Below are 23,294 nucleotides of genomic sequence, written 5' to 3'. Positions count from 1 at the left end.
TTTCGTATGCTAATTTATTCCAGGGCTTTGCACTAGGGCACCAACCACTGGGGAGCGAAAGTTTCAAATGGCCAAAGTCGTTTGATTTTATAAATGTTCTTTTTTTCTTCGGTGCAGTCTGCGGTGCCTCCCGCTTTGTTCCTAGCGTTGCCGGGTTTCGCCGGCTGCCGCGGCGTTTCATCCCGACCAGCGGCGCGCAGCGCCAGTAGCACCGCGCGTGGATGCCTTTGCCCGCTGCCTTCTCCACCATGGGACTGTGGTGTGTGCGTGGGGAAGGGGGGACACGCTGCATCCGCGAAACGCCGGCAGCTATTTCAGGAAGCCGCGAAGTCTCCTCCTTCTTATGTAAATAAAGATGACAGCTCGGAGCGGCGGTGCCGCGGCGGGAGGCGCGGGGGTGGGCGGAGGCTGCCGGCGCGGGGCAGCCGCGTCCCGCGTGGGCCGGGGACTGCGGAGCGGAGCGGGAGCCGGGGCCGGAGCCGGGCGGGGGCTGCGCCGCCATGGGGGGGCAGGTGACGAGAAGCATGCTCTACGGTAAGGACCGGCCCGCCCTCCGCTGCGGGAGGCGGCTGGGAAGGTGTGGCGGGGGATGCCGGGGATGCGGGTTCTTGCCCGACTCGTCCTCCAGCAGCATCCCGCTCCTGGAGCGGCGCTGGCCGGGGAGGTAGCCCGGGCTGGGGATGTGCTCATCTGGCTGCACCACGGGGATAAGGCACAAATACCTGCCCGGGCAGCGCTCACGGGCGCGCTGGGAAGATGTCAGGGTCGAAGAGAAAGTAACTGTGTCCGTGTGCGCTGTCTGACAGCCCCACACCGGGCCCGCGATGGGCAAGGTTACTGCCAGGCGGCTGAGCGGGGTCTCAGAACAGTCACCTTATTTCTCCTTTCCAGCAGCAGTTTCTTCTTAACTGAATTGATAAGGTTTGGAATGAACGTTGGTTTGAATTGATGAAGCTGAGGCCGTTCAGTGCAGCCCACTCCCTGGCTTTGCTGGGTGATGTACAGGGGGGGAGAGGAAGGAGCTGCAGAGGGACTGGAATACCCTGCGTAGGCCAACATTAAAAAAGAATTTGGAGCTATAGACAACGTGCCATATTAGCTATGTCCCTGCCTAAGCAAGTCTCATGCCATAAATACTTCTGTGAGAATATTGCACTCCTTAATATTAAAGTTGCCTATTGCTCTGATATGTTCTGTTAAAGTTTGGACGTCGTAAATATTCTTCATGTTTAGTGAGGTATGAGTGTATTTTCAGAGACCTGTCCTTGTCACGATAGTAAACACAGATATGAAAGACATAGGTAAAGCATCACGTGGGTTTGGAGTATCTCATGTCCTTTCTTTGAACAGAGATGCATGAGGTATATACATTTACTCTGTGAATATCATGTTACGGCCCTGATTCTTCCCATATTTTCCACTGAGTCCAAACCCTATAGTTTAAGGAACAAATGGACATAGTTAGGAAGTAGATGACTCTTACTAAAGATATTTAGTAGGTTGTTTCAAAAGAGATTTTTACTTGTTCATCGTTTGTGTTCTGAAGTTTCTGTGTCCTGATCTTGTTACTTCCCTAATCTCGTGATATATGTGCAATATGCAGAATTGTACTGTTGGGTCAATGTAAAAAAAAAGAAAAAAAAAGAGCTCTGGTTGTTGTCTTCTGACTGTAAGTGCCTTTTCCTGTTTGAAACATTATTTGAATGAATTTGAAAAAAAGAAATGTCTGTGAAAGAATAATAGCTCTATATCTTTCCTGTGTGTGCCAGGGGCTTGGCATTCCTGCTGGGGCTTTCTCCTGCCTGCAGCTGGCAGTGCACTGCACAGTAATCTTGCAACTTCTGCCTTTCAGCGATTCTACTCCAGCAAGCATGGCTCTCTTTAATTTTTATTTGTTGGAAGGAGACTAATGAGGTGATGTGGGTAATTAACTCAAATTTTCTTTTTCATATACAGAGGCTACAGGCTGTGTTATAGAGGTGATGCACTTGTTCAGCATAGTGATGCTTTAAAAAAAAAGGAAAAAGGGACCTGCATTATATTAAAAAAATAATCACGCTACAAGAGCACATTTTACAAAAATAGACTACATCTGCACTTGTGGTTTGTCTGTGGCTACTGTCCTTCCAGTTCCATCTTTCTGTTGAATATTTCTGTTTCAGAAAATAACTGTGGAAAGAGAACAGAAACTGTATCCATTTTTTAGAAGTGTAATTGTGAAAGTGAATGTAATGATACTGAAAGGAGTTGTGTTGACAACCTTTGTTTTTAGAAATCACAGGTAAATATTTACTCCATGTCCTTCATGAGCCAAGGATGGGCTAGGATTTTCACAAGCACCTAATTACTCACTGAAAATTAGCTCAGATGGGGAGATAACGGCACTAGCTGGCTGCTTGAGGCTCTGCTGAGCTGGTCTTGGGGAAACAGCAGGTTTCCCTGGGCATGTGCCCAGAGCAGTGTGCTGGGGTCCCTGCCTCTGCCGGGGCACGCCCTGGCCTTGACAGGGTCAGAAAAATTAATTGAGATTAAAGCTCCTGAAGTGGCTCTTGAGGGAGGTACCCTTTAAAAAAAGAAACTAAAACCAGGTTGGTGATTTTTAAAAGCTGTGTGTGCCCTGATGTAAGGACAGAGGTTGGGTGTTAGCTGACAGCTGGCTGAACATGAGCCAGCAGTGTGCCCAGGTGACCAAGAAGGTTGATGGCATCCTGGCTTGTATCAGAAGTAATGTGGCCAGCAGAACTAGGGCAGCAATTGTCCCCCTTTACTTGGCACTGGTGAGGCCACACCTCAGGTGCTGTGTCCAGTTCTGGGCCCCTCACTACAAGAGGGATATTGAGGTACTGGATTGTGTCCAGACAAGAGCAATGGAGCTGTTGAAGGGTCTGGAGAATAAGTCATTTGAGGAGTGGCAGAGGGAGGTGGGGTTGTTTGGCCTGGAGAAAAGGAGGCTCATGGGAGAACTTATTGCTCTCTACAATCACCTGAAAGAAGGTTGTAGTGAGGTGGGGCTCAGCCTCTTCTCCCAAGTAGCAAGTGATAAGACAAGAGGAAATGATCTCAAGTTGCACCGGGGTAGGCTTAGATTGGGTGACTTCGTCATTGAAAGGGCAATTGGGCATTGGAACTGACTGCCCAGGGAAGTGGTTGAATCAGTGTCCCTGGGAAGTGTTCAAAAAGCGTTTAAAAGTGGTGCTTAAGGTCATGGTTTAGTGGTGGACTTGGTAGTGCTGGTTAATGGTTGGACTTAATCTTAGAGGTCTTTTCCAATCTTAAATTCTATGATTCTAGGTGTGTAGTAGTGAAGTGCAACCATATCCATACTGTCATGATGAGGAACAGCTGGCATCATTTTACCCTGTTTCACTCACAAATCTGCTTTCAAGCAGCAAAGTCAAGTCATGCAGCATTCCTGTTGGACAGAAGAGTCTCAACATCCTTTGGCATAAGGAAAGCTGTGGGTGGGTAATGCATCATGCTCGGGGTTGTGTGGTCAGTGGTGGTGATGGTAGATGTCCCTGGACTTGACTGATGCTCAGGTCTGTTGTGTGAATTCCTGCAAGCTGGTGCTGTGCTGATCCTGTTTGAGATACATGCACGCTTGTATGGGCAGGCATCTCCTTAAGTGAAAATGCTGCTTTCCCACTGATATATGGGAGGAGAGCTATGCTATCTGTCCTAATGATGGAGTTGGTGGGTGCTGAATGGCTCCTGAGTCACCTGAAGGAAAGTTTCCCACTGATGGAAGTAGGAGGAAAAGTAATATTTCACCTAGGGTCACTGAAGCATCAGTTTTCTGAGATTCCCAGGAGAAACCCACCTCTGACTTCATTCCTCACTACCAAACAAACTCCAGTGTGCCTGCATCATGAAAGGCAGCACCTTTATTATTGAAAAGAGACCTGTGATGGCTTGATGTGTTGGGACATGGGACTCTTTTCTCTGCGCAGGGTTTAAGTGCACTCATGCAATCTCCATCTGTGTCCATGTGCTTGGCACATGGTCTCTGCTCCTCTTTCCCATTTCCTCTCACTTTCCTGCCACCTTCAAAGAAGTACGTGGTATGTTTTCCAGAGCACTCTATGCAGAGAGAAGAAAAATCGAACGAGGAAGTTCAAAAAGGGAACACAGCCCTGACGGACAGGATGTTTACTTGCTATTTAAAATGTGGTATCTATACGTGAGGTGTTTAATGTTGTTTTAAACAGGAAATGTTAATGTGGTTCCTTGTACTTTATCTGAAGCTGGTTTCTACAAGAATGACTGTATACTTATGGGCAGAGTTTACTAAGTAATTATATTAGACTACTTGCTAGCTAATTATACTTGAAACAAATCTCTAATAGATGCATATGTCATAATACCTATGTTGCTCTTATGTGTTTGATACAGCTGTCATCTGTTGCAGTAGTTTTTAGTTCCTCCTTAGGGCCATGAATGTGCTGCTATTTGTGGAAGGTCCTACTCTTAATTTTAGGTGGTCAAATCTAAGAGATTCTAAGGAAAAAAACCCAACACCTAAGTATTTTTTATTTCTTTTTATTTCTCTTTCACACAAAACCAAATTAACACAAAGTAATGGTTTAGCCAAGGAAGCTGCTGTGTTGTGCTGGGAGAGGGATTCAGTGTATGTAGACGTACAGAGGATAGTGATTAATATGTGCACATCTCTTCAGTGTGTACAGTGTAGGTAAATTCATATGCAGGTGGCGTGAGGCTGCATATCTGCCCATTTTTTCAGTAACTGTCCCTACTACAAGTCATAATTACTAATAAGTCACTCATTGCAGGACTTCGTTTCACTTTCGCTTTAATTACTATATGTGAGTCTGCATACTTTCACATTTGCTCAGTGGTTGACTTTACTACAAGTTGTAATTACTAATAAGTCATTCATGGCAGAGCTTTGTTTCAGTTTTGTTTTACTTACAGACATTCATCAGAATTTTGCTGTGGAATCATTCTTACAAGGAGCAGGGGAAAAGGTATCTCATATCACATTTTCCAAACTGTGATTGTATGGCATCGATGTAATTGCAAAGAAGTCCCCAGTGAGAGCATGTCGGCTTTTTAGGCCGTAAGATGGTACTGATTGACAGATGTGATTTCAGTTTAAACGGCTGAGTTTTAAACCTTTTTGCAGGTGATTCTCTGTAAGTTGTGAATACAGTATAAAGAATGGCTGCTGTGTCTTTGTGTGGTGTATACAGAGGATCACATGTAAGTATTATGCATGACCACCTGTATATAGATCTGATGAGCAGTATAGCCACAGTTATGTGCTGCAAAAAGGAAGAAGGAAGCAGGAGTTAGGGTATAGCAGGACTCCATCTGTGCTGCATGGCAAGAAGCTTTTGGATGGCTGTTTGGATTAATTTCCCATTTCCTTGGGGTCTTGTTTTCCATGGGCTTTCCTGCACCTGGCTGGTCATTTGTTCCTGTGCAGAAGAGGTGTGAAGGTTCTTTCTCCGCATTTTGTTCTCCTGGAGAATAATTTCTGGGTCTTCTTCACATGTGTTGGCAGGAGATTCGGGACACTTGGGTGCTGTGTGCAAGCCCTGAGCCCCAGTGAGAGCTGCTGAGCTGTAGTACTTTGGGGAACAGCAGAGGGTGGAGGCCATTTCCCTAGGGAAAAATGGCTACAGTGTGCAACTTCTTTTACTTTGCACTATGGAGTTCTCTTTTTATCATCTTCTTAGTTCCTTGTAGACTGGTGAATGATATATCTACATGCAAGTGCTGAAATCAGCTCCACAGCTTGTTTCTCATTAAGTGTATTCATTGCCTGTACTGCAACAGCCACTCCAGATACCACAGTTTATCCTTGCAGTTAATACCACTAAACAGCATTGTTCTCTAGTGCACACTGTTGTACATACATTATCATTTAATAATATAAATATTATACCTAATTAAAACTTCAAATATCCAAGAAGAAATAGGAAACAACAACATTGAAAAAATGAAGACCTGACAACATCACCTGCTAGTGAGATTTCTGTGGAAATTAGTATGGTTTTGTATTCTTATCTCTAAGTTATTGCCTAGATTTTGGGGTAACTTCTCATTTGATGGAGTGACTGGTGATGGGATCAGCCCCACCACGGGGTGAACATCTCTCATATTCTGCAGACAGTTGCTTGTTGAGTACTAATACAGGACTGGGGAGAAAAGGTGATTTCTAAGCTCTCCCCACTTTCAGCACAATTGCTGTATAGCACTGAAAGCAAAAGAGTCTGTGTACGTGTGTATGAGGAATTAATCCTGTTCGGGATTGGATTAACTGGTGCAGAAGACTTGGGCAGGGTGCCAAAGCAGTGTTGGCATTTGCTGAAAGTGGGACTTTCAGAGATTATTTCTGGGCCTTTGACCTGTGGGTCACCTGCCAGTGTCCCAAGGTGACTGATAATAAAGTACATCGACTGCTGATGATTCTTCTGAAAAGAAAGTGTGTAGGACTTTGGTGTATAAAGATTTTATGAGTAATCATATTTATACTTGAAAACTGTTTTATTTATTGTGAAAGGCAAATGAGTTTTTCATTAGTTTTGGCAGTTTTTGAGTGTAGGGATCTTGGTACAGTGGTGAGAGCAAGGAGCATTCCTGTTCTCTTTTTGTCCTTTACTCTTGTGATGTTTTCCCATTAACTTTCCTGTCAGCTTGATGCTCTGTTCTGATGGAAGCTGGGGACTGAATGTTGTTTGTCAGATTTTGTTATCTTATTTGTCTCCTCTTTGACTGCTCTTTCCCTCCTCTCTATGAATGCATTCTTACCTCTGGTCCTTCTTCACCTCTTCCTTGCTTGTTTTCTTAAGAATTATGTGTGATACGTTTAGCTATCATTCAATTAATTTGGAGGCATCAGGTGTCTCTTCAGGAAGATTTGTAGGATGCCTTAACATGTCCTAGGGAATCATTTGCGTATTTAATCAAAGCAAGTACTTCCTCAGCCAAAAGATTCATATTGTTAATATGAAATATTAAATAGAAATAAATTTTCTAAACAAATATAATTACCATTGCTGACATCTAGCAGGAATTAAGAAGAGGTGATCTCTAGACATATAATCTCAAAACTGATGGGGCTGCTTTAGTTTTAATAAAGAACTTTTCAGTAATGATATCCATACATGCAGAGGGTTGCATTGAGATCGGTCTAAAAAATTGTTAATCCTGAAGGAAAGGGAGTTTCCTGGAAAGTGAAAGCGAACCAAAGAATGGATTTATTTTTTGCTCTCAGTATTGGTCAGGGATCACTGATGACACAGCAGGGTACCAAGCTGGAGGTCAGCTTCCCCGAGGCTACAGGAGTGTGGCTGGCAGCCACCAGCCTTGCCGTGTGCGTGCCCACAGCTGGAGCATATGCTGCAGCCCTGTGAATCGCTGTACTTTGCTCTAGGGCTGATCCCTATTATTTCTTCCTGTCTACTCCCCTCTAAATCATTGCTTTACTTTGAAAATACGTTTATCTGAGTCCAAATGAGTCCAAAATGAGTCAGAGGCACCTTCTCTCTGTGGCTCTTGTGGAGTTAGTCTCAGTAGGATTCCTGTTTCTTGACTCTGTCCATGATTGTCTCTTGAAGGGATACTATAAGTCGTTGGCATTAAAAATAACGATCAAGGTGACTGCAGTTGATGGGGCTAGGAAGAGGAGTCCTTTGGTTTACCTGAGATATACCAGGGGCCTGATAACACAGCAAAGGGGGTGGGTTCAAAGAGAGATGTGATAATTGATCGGATGCATGAACATATTTTCCTCATTAGAAACTTTAATATTACTTTCATTTTAAGGAAGAAGGGAAAATAGTAAAATGAGTATATACTAAAAGACATATACATTCATGAACATGTTACAGAATGTAAGCAGTGTGCTCCTGATTGTTGCCTTCCCAACAGACAGTATCAGCAGAAATCTGAAGTTCTCACCCTCTCCATCAAGTTAAAATCATTTATTTCACGAGAACCCTTTGAGATAAACCAAAGGCCCTTGCTATGAAAATCACCTTCTTTTTGTGCTTGTTTCCTGGCTAGCAGAGGCTATTCCCATCTTTGATTGCCCTAACAAGAAAGTTCTCACAAGTGACTTGCAGGTGACTCAGTGTGGCTCTGAAAATGCAGGTTTATTCTTGCTGCTGGCAAAGACATTGAGTTGCTTCCTGCAATTTCATGAAATTTTTTCTGGCTGATACTGCCAGATTTTCTTTGTGATAGGCCTTGCTGTGCGGCCACGTGGCGTCATGTGGATACAGCATTGGAAGTTTTTGGCCAGTAGACTTGTCAGCAAAAGCAGGACCTGCTGTGAGATACCAGGGTGGGACTGAAATTGTGTTTTTCAAGAAATTCTGAGGCTTGTGGCCTGGCTTAAGCAGAGCCCAGACAGTGCCCATTGAAGCGGGAGGGAGTTTGAAGGAAGCATGTGTCTGTGTCTGAGTTGCACCTTGGCAGGTCTGGAGATTGGTTGTGATTTTTTTCTGACTTGGACTCCTGCAAAAGCCTATTTTTCTCTTCTCTGTGGTGCTCCCTAGCAACAGCTCCCTTTAGCTTGCCTTACGAAGGTCAAGTGATCCTCAGGCTCCTGCAAGTCCCGGACCTGGTGTTATCTGCCGCAGGGAAACTGCGCAGCCGTGAGAAGGGTGGATGGGTTTGAGCTGGGGAGAGCTCCCCCACCTGCAGAGTGGAGGTTTTTGCCTACAAAGGAAGGATGGGAAGTTGCTGAGCAGAGCCCAGGTGTGATGTTACCCCTGCTTGCAAGAGTGGAAGGGGATTTGAGCAATAAACCGCACCATGGCCCACAAAGAAGCCATTTTAATTTCAGTCTCTGCTGGAAGCACCACATGGAAAAGAAAATGCGATTGGTATGAAAAGAAATGTTTATGTTTCTGGGAGCAGAGACCTCCTGAATAATTAGTATCACTTGACAAACTGCTGTTCAAAATGCAAGTGGTTTAAGTGCTGCAGTTCAACAGGCATTCGTCACAGCTCTGGCGTAAATGCGATCCATGCTGTGGGTTGGTTCCTGCTGCAAAGTAAAGAAGATTTCTGCTAAACGTGTTTTGCTTAAGGAAGATGTCTCCGTGAATTCACTTTTTCTGCCTTGGAAAAATTAAATGTTAGAAAACTGGACAAATGGCAACTTGGTGGCAAGGATGTTTGGGATACTTTATTGGAATGAAACAAATCCTGGATTTTATTTTCTGTTCCACAGACGAGGCTTTCGGTCAGAAGAAAGACAGAAATGTTTCATTTACTTTAGCTTTTACTGGGAGAGAAGCAAAAGGGCTTTTGGGGGAGAGCTTTGAAAGCTACAGCTTCATCTCTGATCTGTCTATCTCTAATATTCGCTGCCTCAACTAAAAGTACTTTAAATAAAACCTTACTTTTCTCTAAGGCTGTTTGGAGACTGACTGAAGACGTTAAGAATTTGTATTTTTCAAAGGTTAAAAATGGCATCTTACAAAGAGTCTGAGATTAAAAAAAAGTTAAAAGAAAAAAGTCTCTCTGGAAGATGGAAATATGGGTGCCTATAATGTGCTGAAGCATCCCAGATCAAAATGACTTCTGTCCTTGCACACCAAATAGAATCAGATTATGAAATATAAAATAGAGCTTTAAAAATTAATTCCTTTTGCAAAGGCATCATCAATGCTATGAATTTCTTGCAATTTGGAAAAGGAGAATTGCTCAATTTATTTTCTCATTATCCTAAACCAGTTCAATACCACCCTCTGTTTTTTTCATCTCTGAAGTGTAAAAGACTATAACTCATGTTGCCTTCTTGTTTTATAACTCTGAGTGAAGCTATGTGTTTGGAAGGAATGCAAGTTCGGGAGTGTTGATGGATGCTGGTCCATCTCACATGGAACTGGAGCTGCAGCACAGTAGGAGTTGCTGTTCTACTCTTAATCCATCTCTCCATCAGTGGCTTTGCAAAATTGGCCAAAAAGACCTTGATCAAGCAACGTGGCTCTGAGAAGGTTCCTGGACAAACTTGTCTCCTTTCTGACCAGCCGAAGGTTCTATTGCTTGAGCAAAGGTGGGAGATACTGTGTCTTTGTATCTCATTGCTTGGATTTTGGATGGTTACTAACTGTAAAATGATATTACTCTCCTTGGTAAGGAGAGCGTACACAGCTATTCTGTGCATAGCTTCTAGCAGTGAGGCTTAGGTAGGAAAGTGGGCTGTGCTTTCTTTGGAATGCAATAGAAGATCTTGCATGATGTTAGAAATTAATTCCTGAAATGGAGAAGCAGTGATTGCAGCTCCTTGCATCCTTCCTATGTAGGTGTGCCATGGCATTTTTCATACAAAGGATGAAACATTCAGGCTATCTGTACCCATGGCAGAAAGAACAAAACACAGTGAAATATCCTTCAAATGTACTACATACAGATAGATTTGAAAGAGTGCTAAAGTAATTTCAGCATGTTTGCAAGAGCTGACTGCAGCTCTTGCAACGCTCTTCAGCAGAGATCCGGTAACCTCAGCCGTTTTGATGGAAGATGTTTCTATCTAAAGTGGCTACCTGAGCTCTCTTTACCCACTCACGAGTTATCCCTCAGAGACCTTTCTGCTCTGAACCCTCATCCAGCAGAGCTGTTCCCTGAGGACTCCAGGTCATGCCTCATCCCAAGGTGATGGCAGCTTCAAACTGACCAGTGTACAGGCAATTGCTCAGAGACTGAGAAGTTCTTTAGCATATGATAACTGGAATATTTTGAGGTTTAATGGCTATATATACAAGGCAGTACATGCTTTCCATCTTCTCTTAATCCTGTGCTTTGGAAAATCTGTGCTTTAACCCTTGGGTTATGACTTGGTATCAGTTTTGTCTTTGGTGGAGTGGCAGAAGCTGTGGTTTTGTGATACATACATGGCTAGTACTGCTGGCTCAGATGATGCACAGGGAGGTGTGTTGTACTGTGTGACCAGCTGTCATAAAGCTTAAGTATGGGCAAATTACCCTAAATGCCCTTCAGTACTCCAGAGATTTTGCAGTGCACCCTCTGGGAAAAAAAAATACAGATTGGTAGCAGTTTGGGATTTGCATAACTTCAGTTTGAGGACAAATATTTTGTGATTTTCCTCCACGTACTGTATTTACAGCAGTAGGTTCAGATTATGCATTAAGATCTGCTTTTGGGTGCAGAAAACTAACAAGGGAAATATTTTGTGGCCCAGAGGTCTGGATTTACAGACTCCAGTTCAACAGCTGCATCTTTCTGTGATGTCAGGAAGGAGCATCTGTCAGGGAAGCAGTGTGGTCCTTATTACATTACAATTTAGAGCTATGGCTTAGAAAAACAAGTGCATTTATATACTAATTTTTTTATTAAAAATGCAGTCGTATTTCTTATCAGAAGAAGTACCCCTTATCTGAAGAAAGACTAAAGGATTTCCCACAATTTTTTAAATTAAAAAAAGGCAAGGAAACCAGATGAATGAGTTGACGTCCACACCTAATTGCTCCTTGCTTTTCTGAAATAGTATATGTGTCTTTTTACCAAGAGAATAAAGTCCCCTGAGCCGTTCAGACTTGTTTGCTGTTCCCACGTGACCTTCAAGGCAGTCATGCCATGAATGTGGCTTCATCAGGAACAATGCTCTGACTCATGTGACATCGAATTTCTTCCTCTTTTCACTCTTATCAATACATCAATACACAGAAATGCCCTTTTGCATGAATTGCAAAACAGCATGTTGTTCCTATTACAAGCCATCTTGCTTTTCTAGCACATCTCTCTCCCTTCAGCTATTTAGAAATGAGTCATCTTTTCATCCTCATGATGTTCCTCTCAGTGTATGTCACCTGCCATACATTACCCAACTTCAGTACGTGGCAACTGGTCATCTATGTCAGGAGAGGTCACGTGAGTAAATCTGCAGCATTGTAAAATTACTGAAAACTGAATAACTGAGAAGTTTTCTGTTGTTTGTACACACTGATGTTAACACAATTTCAAAGCTTCCTTGGTATGCTCTCACGCGAAATACTGAGGTATCCTCCTTTGCAAAATATCTTGTGGGATTGCCTCTGTTACCCAGGTAATAAGAAAATAATCATAAAGGTTTGGAGGGGTTCTGTGAGGGCTTGTAATGAAAGGGCTTTGAGCTTCAGGTTTGAAGTGTATTTTTGCCTATGCAAGTCACAAAGGACTGGAGTTCTTTCATGTGCTAGTGGTGACAGAAGAGATGAGGAGTTTCCTCCCGCTGTCCTCAGGTGCAAGGAATTGCATTGTCCATGGGTATGGAATAGCAGATGTCCTGACAGATTCATTCAAATAACTGAAATTCAGATGAAACACACTATTACTTACAAAGCTATCTTCCTCTTTCTCCCATTTATTTGCTGTTTCTTTGCTTATATGCAGCTTGTAAACAGTTCTGGGCAAGACCCATCTCTTTGTGTCTTGATGAGATTCAGCACGATGGAGGTGGCTAGCAGGCAGGGTCTCTTTTAAAGAAGTCAAGCAAGTCTATGTGCTCTGGTTCTCAGGCAATAAAAGGACTCAACACCCTTAGTCTTTTACTGGCTGACCTGTTGCAGCAAATGCTGAGGAAAACAAGTTCCTCTATGGACTAATCCAGCCGTTGTTTATAGCAAAACGTTAAGTGATAATTTTGTGGGTCTGGCGTGGGAATTGCTAGAAAGGATGGTGGAATAGTATTCACACTCTTTCTTGAATAAGCACCAGAGATGCTGTTTATCGTTGTTAAAATAAACTGTAACTTTATGGTTTGACTGGATGATGTAGTTTCTTATTTTAATTTAGTGGTCCAGGTTCAAGTGCTGGTCTCCTAAAGAAACAGTTACTTACTGGTAAAGGGTGTTGAAACCGGTGCAAGCAATGTGCTGCAGAGCCAGATGAGAGTGGGAAAGTCAGTAATTTAGATTCCACTTGCGACTGTGGTACAGAAAGTGCAGATTAATGAAGGAATGTGCGCATAGAGGGCCAAATTCTTGCGTAAAGGGAGAAGTGTTGCCCTTTCTCCTGGTTTTGCCTCAGCAGTACTTAAATTATTTGCCTGGAAAAAAAATAATATTTTAATGGTGTAGTGGTTAACACTTCCAGAGTCCTTTGTGGTCTGGGCAAAAGTTCTTGCTTATAATTTCTACTTGTGCACCGAGAAGTTGCTGGAGAGCAGGGCTGGTGCCCTGCTGTGGGCTGGGAGCTTTGTGTCTGGGCCCTCGTGCTGGATCTGCTGCGTAGATTGGAAGTTTAACAGGCCGATGATGGCAGTCATGGATGAAGCTCCCGTGCTTTCATCTCAGCAATGCACCTGAAAAAAATGCTGTTTTGATGGCAAACAGTAGCCTCATTTAGTACCCAGTGCAAGTTACTTTGCAGGAATACATGACAGATTACCTAGTGGGCTACCAAAATAAATCCATCTTTTTATAACTGTGAGTTTGAAGAGCCTCTGTTCATCATTAGGATCTGTTATGTGTCAGGAGATGGGTAGTTTTTTTTTGTTTTGTTTTCTTTTGTTTTTTTTTTTTTTTTTAATGAGAAGTTGTGAAGCATATCTGTCTTGAGGAGAACAAACCAGGAGAGTGCAGGACATTTGAAAATAAAGGAAAGGAATAGACCTAAGTGAGAAAGAAATATTCTGGGTAAAGTGAGGCCAGTGAAGGAAGTGGAAGACCTGAAAGAGAGAAGTGGCTGAGCAAGTTTAATACTTGTGACAAGGGAGGAGGAGGAGGAGGAGGAAGATGTTTTTGAGAGGAAGGAATGGCAAAGCAAGCAAAGAGGAAGGTTGTGTGTTCTGTGAATTTTCTTGAAGGAGAAATGGACAGAGGGAGAGAGAGAGAGGAAAGAAGAAATTAAAAGAAAATACATGGCTCCTGTAATCCTGAAACATTTAAGAGGATGTTAAACGTGGCCAAATAGCAAAATTAATAGTAAATTTTAACCTGCATGAATAATTGCTAGTTCTAATAATCCTCTACTGTAAGAATTTATTTGCTACCAAAAGCAGGAAAAAAGCCACTGGAATCAATATAATTTGGGTTTACTCTGTGTGGAGCAAGACTAGAATTTCAGGTGCATTTTTCCTCTTGTAAGCAAAGAACTTTCATGTTCCATTTCGCAGCAGCATAAACCCTGCAGCCAGGTGACCCTCTGCAGATATATGTTTAAAGAGATTCCCTTTAGGATTGCTTTTGGACTTTATATTGAATGAAAATCTTTGATATTTGAGTAACCAGTGCGGATGGAAATAGTTTGAAGACTGTTCCATCTAACAGCAAAGTGAGCAGTGCAATTTTCTCATGCTGAAAAAGAGAGTTTTCAGTTGATCAGAAAGAAATTAAAGTAGTAAATAAAAAGATGCACAGGGTGACAGTACTTCCACAGCCACCAGTCTACAGGAAGGAAAAAGCAATTACTTAAATCTGGAGACGTGAACACCAGAAAATTTTGGCGAAAGATTCAGGGACCTGCTCTCACAGCTGAGCAATGTTGTCCTTAGAGAGACAGGACTAAGTCTGGCCATTCCCGGTGTCTCCCAGTGTGAAGAGGAAGATCTCCATCACAAGGGCATCTGTAGCGGGGAATTGTCCTTCCACCGTGCTGTCACTTGGGATGCCCCCTGGCTGCTCTGTGAGGAGGACTGTGCTGGCTCTTGGATTTGGAGGAAAACTCTCACAGGTGCTTGTGGGCAGCCATCAGCAGAGGAGGGACATTTACACCACTGGGAGGAGGGAATGGGAATGTTTGGACAAAGCACTGGTTGGGCTTCAGAAAATGATCAACTACAACTCACAAGTGCTTGTTAAGTTTCAAATCTGTGTAAGGAGCTGGTCCTGGCAGGCATGCCCTCAAGAGACCCAGCAAGGAAAAATAACAGGGGACTACAGGAGGAAGAGTGTGAAACAAGCGTGGTTTGAGCATGGTGTTTTTAAACAAGACTATGCACTAAATGACCCAACTTTATGGTCTCTCTAAGTGACTCTAAATGGATGTTTTATATCAGAAAAAGTGCATACTTCAAGTGCAAATCTTATGTATGATAGAAGAAAAGAAACTATATTTTTCTGTCTTTTGAGATTCTTTAGAAATGGCATTACAGCATAAAACTTCATGGTATGTTGTCCTGAATGATAAACATAATCTACACTCTTCAGCTGGGTGAGAGGAGAAGAAGAACAGGCTCTGGAATAGATATCCTGACCTGTTCAAATACTAAATCAAAGTGAGGCCATACACATGTGATATTTGCAATAAATTCAAGCATGCATAAGAGACAACAAAGTTCCTGGAGATTTTACAACTGCAACCCAAAATTGTCAACAATGTTTCTGAACTGAGAGGAATATTATGCCTTACTAACATGCACTGCTATAAGGCAGGAGGGCGTCAAGACTGTGCTGGGCATAGATATGGGCATTTGAGAAGGTGTGAAGGCAGCTGTGGATGCTGAATCCCCAGCGTGGGTGAGTCACGAGCTCTTGAGGAAGGAGTTCTTTGCTGTTTGCTCTGATCAAAGCTCACGGAGCATGCTGGAAACCTTTTGTGGCTTTGAGAAACTGATGGTATTTGAGGGTTAAAGAGTTCTAATCTCAAGGATATTTAATTTTCATATTTTAGTGCAGCTCTAGAGTTTGCTGTGAGATGAATGGTGCTCTCCCTGTCTTGAAGCATTTTCCAGGCTCCTTCTACGGTTCTCTGTCCTGGACCTGCAAATACAAGTCCAGCACCCACACCACTTTCCTGCAAATGCTGTCACTGCAGAGATGTTCCTGCTTTCTGTTCTACGTTGGGGAGCCTGTGCTATTCCAAAGTGTTACTGTTCACTTGCCTTATTCCCAGAGTACTCAGCAGAGCAGAAGTTTCTGGAAAGAGCAAGGTAGGATGGTGTCTCCTGCCTGGGTCATTTGTCTTTCCCGATTAGAGGTGGTCTCTGATTAGGGAGCTGTCTAAACAAGACACTTTGGATATGGGAGGTCAGAAACAACAGGGGATTGTTGACCACTGTGTTTTGCATCCCCAGTGTATAGTCTCATACATAATTCAGAGATGCTCTACGTAATTCCTGCCTCTTTCCGCTGGTGATAGAGGGAGTGTAAAGAACAGCATCCTGATTTAACTGATTGTATTGTAAATATACAGTGGGAGTAACCTGAAGTGGGCCTAATTCAGCATCTTGAGACAAGAGGCACATTTTTGATTTTACATATACAAGAAAATTCAAGGCCTTGAGTTCAGAACCACAGCTTCTCTAACTTGCATTTTCTTTGCATGGCTTTGTCAGCAGGCTATACCATTTTCTACCATCTCTTGGATTTTGGTTCTATAGATCCATTTGCTTGTCTCTACCACTCTTACATTTGCATTTTCCTACTCTCCATTGCTCCCCCATTCTTTCTCATCCTGACAAATTATATATAAAGTTTAACCTTGACAGGTTACTTCTGTTTCTGGTGAACTCTCAATATTCAGGCTTTTAAGCTATTACACTGTATATGGAAAATGTGCCCAGGATAGACTTTCCATTAAACTGTATTTAAATTGGAAGAGAATGCTGGCACCTCAACAAGTATTCCAGAATTAGATCCCAAAATACTGAGGCTAGTTAATCTTTTGGAAGAACAAAAACTCCTGCTGATTTATATTTAGCAGAGGGAATGCATTTTAAAAACACACTCTATATGAGGCCCCTTGAAGAAAACATCTTTTACATTGATTTGTAGTGCATGGAAATAATACACAGCCATAAAATATTTGCAGTTAGGCTCTGCTTTTATGTTGCTACTTTTTTGCAGTATGAACTGTCATGAACCCTCTGAGAGTGGCTGCTCTGCTGACTGTGGGCTGTGCAGTGAGACACGGCTGCCTCTGGGGCAGCAGCTTCGCTGTTCATCTCAGCTGTGCCCAGGATTGCGGGAGGGGAAGGAAGAAAGCAGCGTGCATTTAGCACTGCAGTGGGAACACTCAGTTTGTTGGTACGAGGCTTTGATTCAAAGAGGATCCAAGGTTTGTGTTTGTACTGTACCCCAGGACCTGTTTAGAGAGGGATGAGGGACTGCTGGCCCTAATCTCAGCAGCACTGCTCTTAGTTCAATGTCTCCAATAACTACTCGGGCTTAGTTTACATGGTTAAAAATTAGGAGGAACTCTGTAATGTTAACGCAGGTATAACATGTTATGTGCATAGTTCTGATCTATATATACTAAGGAAATGAGTATCTGGGGTTATGGGAGGTGGGACAGTTCAGTGGCTTATCCCAGTGGACAATTTCTGGAAAAGGAGCTATGGCAAGGAACTGGTTCATGAATGCAGTGAGTCAGAAAAGCAAACATAACTTATAAAGTATACAGCACCTTACAGCAAACACTGTATCAGCTTATCTTTGAGAAGATAGGGATTATCAAGAGGATGGAGCATGGAAAGTTTCAGGTTTATTTCCTTCTGTCCCACCATCTGCAGAGCAGATAGATCAGCCATTACCCCGGGCAAGCTGTTTCTCCTCCTCCTGAAGCATCAGGAATTAGCAAAGGAGAAGATTCCTAGACTGCACATTTGCAAGAGAAGGATAAACAGAATTTTTGAAACATCCCTAAATCTTAAACTGAACTGGACTTAATCTTGCTTTCTTTTGTTAAAATACATAAATATATTTTTACATTTCTGTTAGACTGCTGACAGAGCCAACCTAATCACAGCAGAGCAAAAATGCTCTAAATCAAGAAAGAGATCTTAGATGCTTCCAGAAAACCATTTTTCACTTTGATCTTCTCATTTCCTACTCACAATATCTAATTTACGATAGTAAGTTAGTCTAAGTAAGCCAGAGTAAGCACAATAAAGATGCAAAATCACCAAGATGCAAAGAGAATAAAGTCAGAAGTGCCTTGCTGCTCTCAAAAACAAATAAATATATGGCATATACAAATGGCTGCTGTCTGTGAATCAGAGGAGCTGCTAGAAGCTTGTGTGGGGAGCCGTGGCTGCTGCTGATGGAGGGATGTCACTCTCCTTTCCCTGGACCTGGCTAAACTTTGGGGGACACAGCTCCTGAGTAGTTCATCCTGCCCAGCATCTTTCAGGGGGGCTGCTTCCCCGCCCCTCCTCACCTGGCAGAAGGGAGCATATGGCTGCTTACTTATGCTCTCGTGGTCCTTATGTGCTTAGAGGACTTACGGCAGGGGCTCGTGGGGATTTCCCTGGGGAGAAGGCAAGGAGGGAGCCTGCCCAGGGTGGGCTGCACCCATGGGAAATGGAACAGTGCCAGGGGTCTCATGGCTGTCCTCTGTGGTGTGCCACATCAGTAAGTGAATATCTGCAAATGACTGAGAGACACTGAGTAAACAGTGCCTAATTAGGGACCAGGAGATGGTTAATGATTACACAGCATCATTACTGAAGATGTGAAATTTAAAAATTCATTTATAAGGAGAAGTAATGTTTTCTCAGCAGCCTTATGTGAATATAGAACTATATTTACAACACTTTTCTCATATTATCTATTCTTTACCAAAAAAAATGGGCCTGATCAGACACCTTTGTTGTGCTTAGTATTTTTAGGTGCTTGCAGTGCTGTCAGCTGGATTGTTCCTCACGGGGATGGTGTGTGTGAGGGTTTGCTTCCCCAGCTCAGTCCTGCCCTGCTGTCCTCTCCTTCTACCTCTCCTGCATTTCAAGGGTCTTCCTCACCTTCCTTCTCTCATCTGGGAGAGTCTTCTCTAAGCTCTTCTTATCTCTCTCTGAGTAATTTCAACAACAGGCATTAATTCAGTCATATCCTTCCTATAGCAGATTAACAGATCCACCTCTTGTCTGTAGTACTTACATTTCCTTTGGCCAGGCTAAATTTTGGTCTGGATTTTTTTGCCTCTGGATTTTTTTTTTTTTAAATAGTGGAAACAATTCAGGTTTATTATAACTGAAGCAGAGGTCTTATTATCCTGTTACTCCTCAGCTCTTTTATCTGCTTTTCTCAATCTTTATAAAGGTTGCCTCACTTATGACTCTTACTGATGCTCAGCCTCAGCATTGCCTTCTGAGCTTTTGTAAAGCCTCACATCCAGGTTGTAACCAGGGCCTTGTAAGTCGACCATGTTCAGCCATGTGGCTAAAATAGCCCCACTCTCAGGTAATTGCTTGTTTCTCCTGCAGAGGTTTTTGTCTCTGCACGAGGAGTGACTGTTGAACAGGACACATCTCTGCTCCTCAGTGACATCACTGCAAGTGATAACAAATGCACATCCCAGCCAGTCTGTCTTTCAGCCAATCTGCCTAAATTCCCTCCCTCTTCATCTTTCTTTTCCTTTTCCTTCCCACAATCCTGGAAGTCTTCTCTTCTGCCATTGACAAACTGTCATGCTTGTATTTATTCCAGATTTCAGCTGTTGGGCCTGTTTTTCTGTCCTCTGTTTTTACTGTCATTTTTTTTATCTCATTAATTTTATTTTTCTTAATGAAATTAAATTTCAGCTTCTTCAGTTAGAGGGCTCCTCACAAATTAACCACTCCCTTCCCAGCACTCATCAGTCAGGTTTGAGAGCTGGATCCATTGCAAATCATCCTGCAATCAACTCCAGCTTTTTATGCTAGGTGAGGGGTGTGTGTGTGTGGTGGTGGTGGTGTGTGTGAGGGGCTAATCACAGGTGCCTATAAAACTACCCTTGTCTGTCAGATCCGTTACTTTAGAGATAGCTTTGCATTTCAGTCATTAAAAAAAGGGAAAGGGACTGGTATTATCTCCTTTCATGTGCCTGTGGTCTGTCTGCACCTGCCTCTTGTCTCGTAGTTTGCAATTTAAATGGAAAATCTTACACTATGTGCAAACCTACTCTCTTGATACATCTTTTCACTGCTAAAATAGCACAGATGAAAATAAGTTATGTTTTGGCTTTGACTTCTTTTGGAGTCTTGGATGGGAGTGCTAGATCTGACCTGCTGGCTGAGATCCACCTTGTATAGATACTTCCTTAATTCACTAGAGTTTAACCCAAGATGCTCCACAATTTGGATTAATGCTCTTGAATTAACCCTTTTAATTTCTATCTAATGCCCCAACACCTGCAAGGCTACAGTTTGTGAAAGAAAGCTTTGCTTTTGATTCTTAGTTATCTTGCAATACAGAGATGGGTACTCGACTGTGGGGACAGCAATCTGACAGGGTCGTTGTCATCATAACAGGCACAGGGAGAGTTGGATATAGGCTGGAGATACGTTATTACTTACTCCTTCAAGAACAGCAAACATGTTTATAAAGGCAGTGAAAATTTGCATTAGTTTATGGTTCTCTTTCTTCTGTGCACATGCCCTGGGTCAGGCTGCATGTGAGAAAACAAGATTTGCAACCCCTTTCCAGTTTCCACTGGTGTTAAGCTAATGCTTATTTTTAGTAAACTGTATCTCAGAGTGTGCTTTTAAGAATCCTTTTGCAAAACCTAGCACAACAATTTCGTTATCTTTTCTCCTTTTGAATTTTCTTAACAAATATAAAGGATCAGTGTAACTAGTTACACTGTATTTCACTGATAATTTTCAGAAGTCTGGGTCCAGCTCAAGAAGCAGTAAGGATTACAAGCATTCTTCTCAGTTGATTTTTTTTCTCTCTGTGCTGCTAGTAATTATCCAGCTTTGGAAGGTCTGTGTGGGTACTCTTTCAGGGCCAGGCCTTTTCTGCTGCACCATCCATGCATCCCCTGGGACAGGGTGTCCCTTGCATTCCCCACACTCACATATAGTGTGAAATCCTTCCCCTTAAATGCTTAAACAGTAAGGCTACCTGTCAGATAAAGCCCTGTCTGCCAGCCTTATTTGATCATGGAATAATTTTGAAACTCTCTTTTCCATTCATAGTGTGGTGTTTGCCCTGTCCACTCTTTTCACTGCTGATTGCCTGCAGCACAGGTACCTCTGTCACCACCCCAGACCTCTCCTCTCCTCCCCAGGCAGACAAGGATATGTCCTTCCTATCAGCTGCTGTTTGTCAGTCTTAGGGCTCTACCTTAAAGCCTTCTTTTCTGTTTCTTTCAATTCAGAATGCTACTTATTTCACATGCTGTAAGAAGTTTATCTTAAATACCTTGCAGTTCGTTTTCAGTCTGAAATTATTTTTTACGGTATTCTGATAGGTGCCTATCAAGATATTTTCAACTGGCAAAAATGTATTTTAAAAAAATTAAATCCAGTCATTTCTTGCAGCATTTAAGAAATCCCAAGCCTTTAAGATTGTACCTAATGTTTGCAGAGCATGAGCACTTCTGGTGAAAACCCCTGACAGGCTTTGAAATGCATTTTTCTAAGCTGTGAATTTCCATTGCTGCCTTGTATATTGTGTGTTGTTTATAGGATGTTGTTCAGGCCTTGGGATCCAGGAGACTAAGAGGGAGGGAGATGCACATGGAGGGATAATTGTGCCACTTTTGGGACACTGCTTTCTCAAACAGGGCTCCAGAAAAGATGCACTTAGGAGTGGGACAGAGAGGTTCAACTGCTTAACATTACTGGGTGGTAGTAAAAAAAGTACTTGGTTTGCAAAAAAGCTAGTGGTACTGGAAATGATTCAACCTCCTGTTCTTGGAGGCATAAGACAGCCTCAAATTAAACACATCTTAGGCAGTAACCTAAGAAGATTCTATCTGTGAGGCTGCTGCAGCTTGTATTATCTTCTGACCACCTAGTCTGGTCTGCGGGGAAAGTCAGGGTGCGCCGTCCCAGGTCAGCAGTGACCTTTCCAAAGGGAAAAGGTCAGGCTCATATGAGCTGCTGCATCCCGACCTTCCCCTTGTCAAGCTCCCGTTTCATGCAGGCTGTTCCTTCTAAAGGTTTCCCTTTGTGACCTGCCTGCTCAGGTTAACCTCTACTTTTTCTTGGTTCTCTGCACCTTATTTCTCCTCCATGTGTGAGGAACAGGAGAAGGAAGTCGACATATTCCACATCATTTTTAGCATCAAATAACTCCCATTTGGTTCACCTCTCCCACAAAGCATTAATGAAAGTGTTTAAAGGTAACAGCCCTGCTGTATGACCTCCCTGCTCTGCTTTTAAAGTCCAGAACTGTTGCTGAAAATGGGAGAAAAAAGAAACAAACAAGGATACAAGAGGAGAAGGCCAGAGTGACAGATGCTGAAGTTGAGTTATAATTTTCTCATCATAAACCAACATTTTAGGTTCTGCTGGTAGTTATTCACACTCACTCTGATGATGTGCCATTACAATTTTGTGTAGCTACAAGCTAAGACCACCCAAAAGGCTTGGAGGAAGAGGGTCCAGGCTTTTGTAAGCATTATGTTATAGAAGGTATAGAAAGACATAACAGTGAGCAATTAATTTGGGTGAAGAATTTACATAATTAGTTTCTATCATTTGTGTGTTCGAAGGATGGTGTTTAATCATGCATCTTTACAGCACAAACTGGCACATTGTTAAGGTCATATTTGCTTTAGTTGCATCATTGAGTCTATCACAGAGTAGTCCTTTATTCTGTTGGTACTCTGTTTCCAAATCTAGGAGTATTTCCTCCTAAACATATGTGCATAATGTAGTGTGTGTGTGCACACAAGGAAAAGGAAGCAGATGACTTGTGTTCAGCATAATGGTTGTTTTGGGCTGGAACTGCTGCAGGCTCCCTGTTGAAAAGAAATGTGTGTGCCCATTTGTTCATTAACAAAGCCGCTGTCGTAGCTGTGTTGATTGTGCAGACCACCCTACAGTCTTTGTGCAGGGTCTTGGTTAGAGAAAGATGTAATCTCCCTTCTTCATAGCCTCTCTCCCTATTTGCTTTCCTCACTGTAATCATAGTGTGCTGATCAATGCCTTCATGACAAGTGGAATCTCAGCTGAGGTTCCCGTCAGTGGAGGAGAGAGGAGAATGGATGGGGGTTGATGGAGAAGTCCAGGTGGGTTACTGCTGAGTAGAGCTTGAGTATAAATTAGCAGTGTGTGTGTTGGAACTGGCACTTAGCGTGGGAGGATAGGGCAGTGTCTGGAGTCACATGGAGGGAAAGATCACTGGCTGTTGCAAAGGAGGTGTGAGAGAAATTATCAAGTTGTGTAGGATCCCTCTGGAAGTGGAAGATTGTTCCTTAAGTGTGACAGCTTTGATACAGCAACTTCACGTGTGCTTTGCTCTAGTTTTGGAACCAATTCTTTTGTTCTTTCCTGGTCTGTGACCTCAAGACGGCCTGTGATTTCAGTGTCTTGCTCTGTACTATCAGATTGTCCAGATGGAAGTCTTCAATATCCTTGTAGTCTTTTATTGCTCAAGATACTCTAGAAACCCTCAGTGATTTACAGAGTAAGGATTTGGCTAGCTTTTTAGCTTTGATCTATAATTTCT

General features: G+C 42.8%; 1 protein-coding gene across 6 annotated transcripts in view; it reads left to right on the top strand.

The window, feature by feature from the left end:
* NEURL1 (neuralized E3 ubiquitin protein ligase 1) overlaps positions 1–23,294 on the top strand; it is an 89,496-nt gene that overhangs the window by 1,690 nt on the left and 64,512 nt on the right. For 2 of the 6 annotated variants that reach the window (XM_027898009.1, XM_027898015.1), the window contains exon 1: positions 471–534. The exons of 3 other annotated variants lie outside the window; for them this stretch is intronic. In XM_027898009.1, coding sequence (XP_027753810.1) covers positions 501–534 — 34 coding nt within the window. In that variant the 5' untranslated portion in view covers positions 471–500. Of the gene's footprint in view, positions 1–288; positions 346–470; positions 535–23,294 lie in introns of those variants that run through there. One more of the 6 variants, XM_027898016.1, reaches the window with a different exon arrangement.

This window comes from Empidonax traillii, unplaced genomic scaffold (assembly GCF_003031625.1).
Source record: "Empidonax traillii isolate 1590-97213 ecotype Southwest subspecies unplaced genomic scaffold, ASM303162v1 scaffold574:size890810, whole genome shotgun sequence".
Classification (NCBI taxonomy): Eukaryota; Metazoa; Chordata; class Aves; order Passeriformes; family Tyrannidae; genus Empidonax; species Empidonax traillii.
Note: the sequence above shows the minus strand (reverse complement) of the source record. Positions and strands in the feature narration are given on the sequence as shown.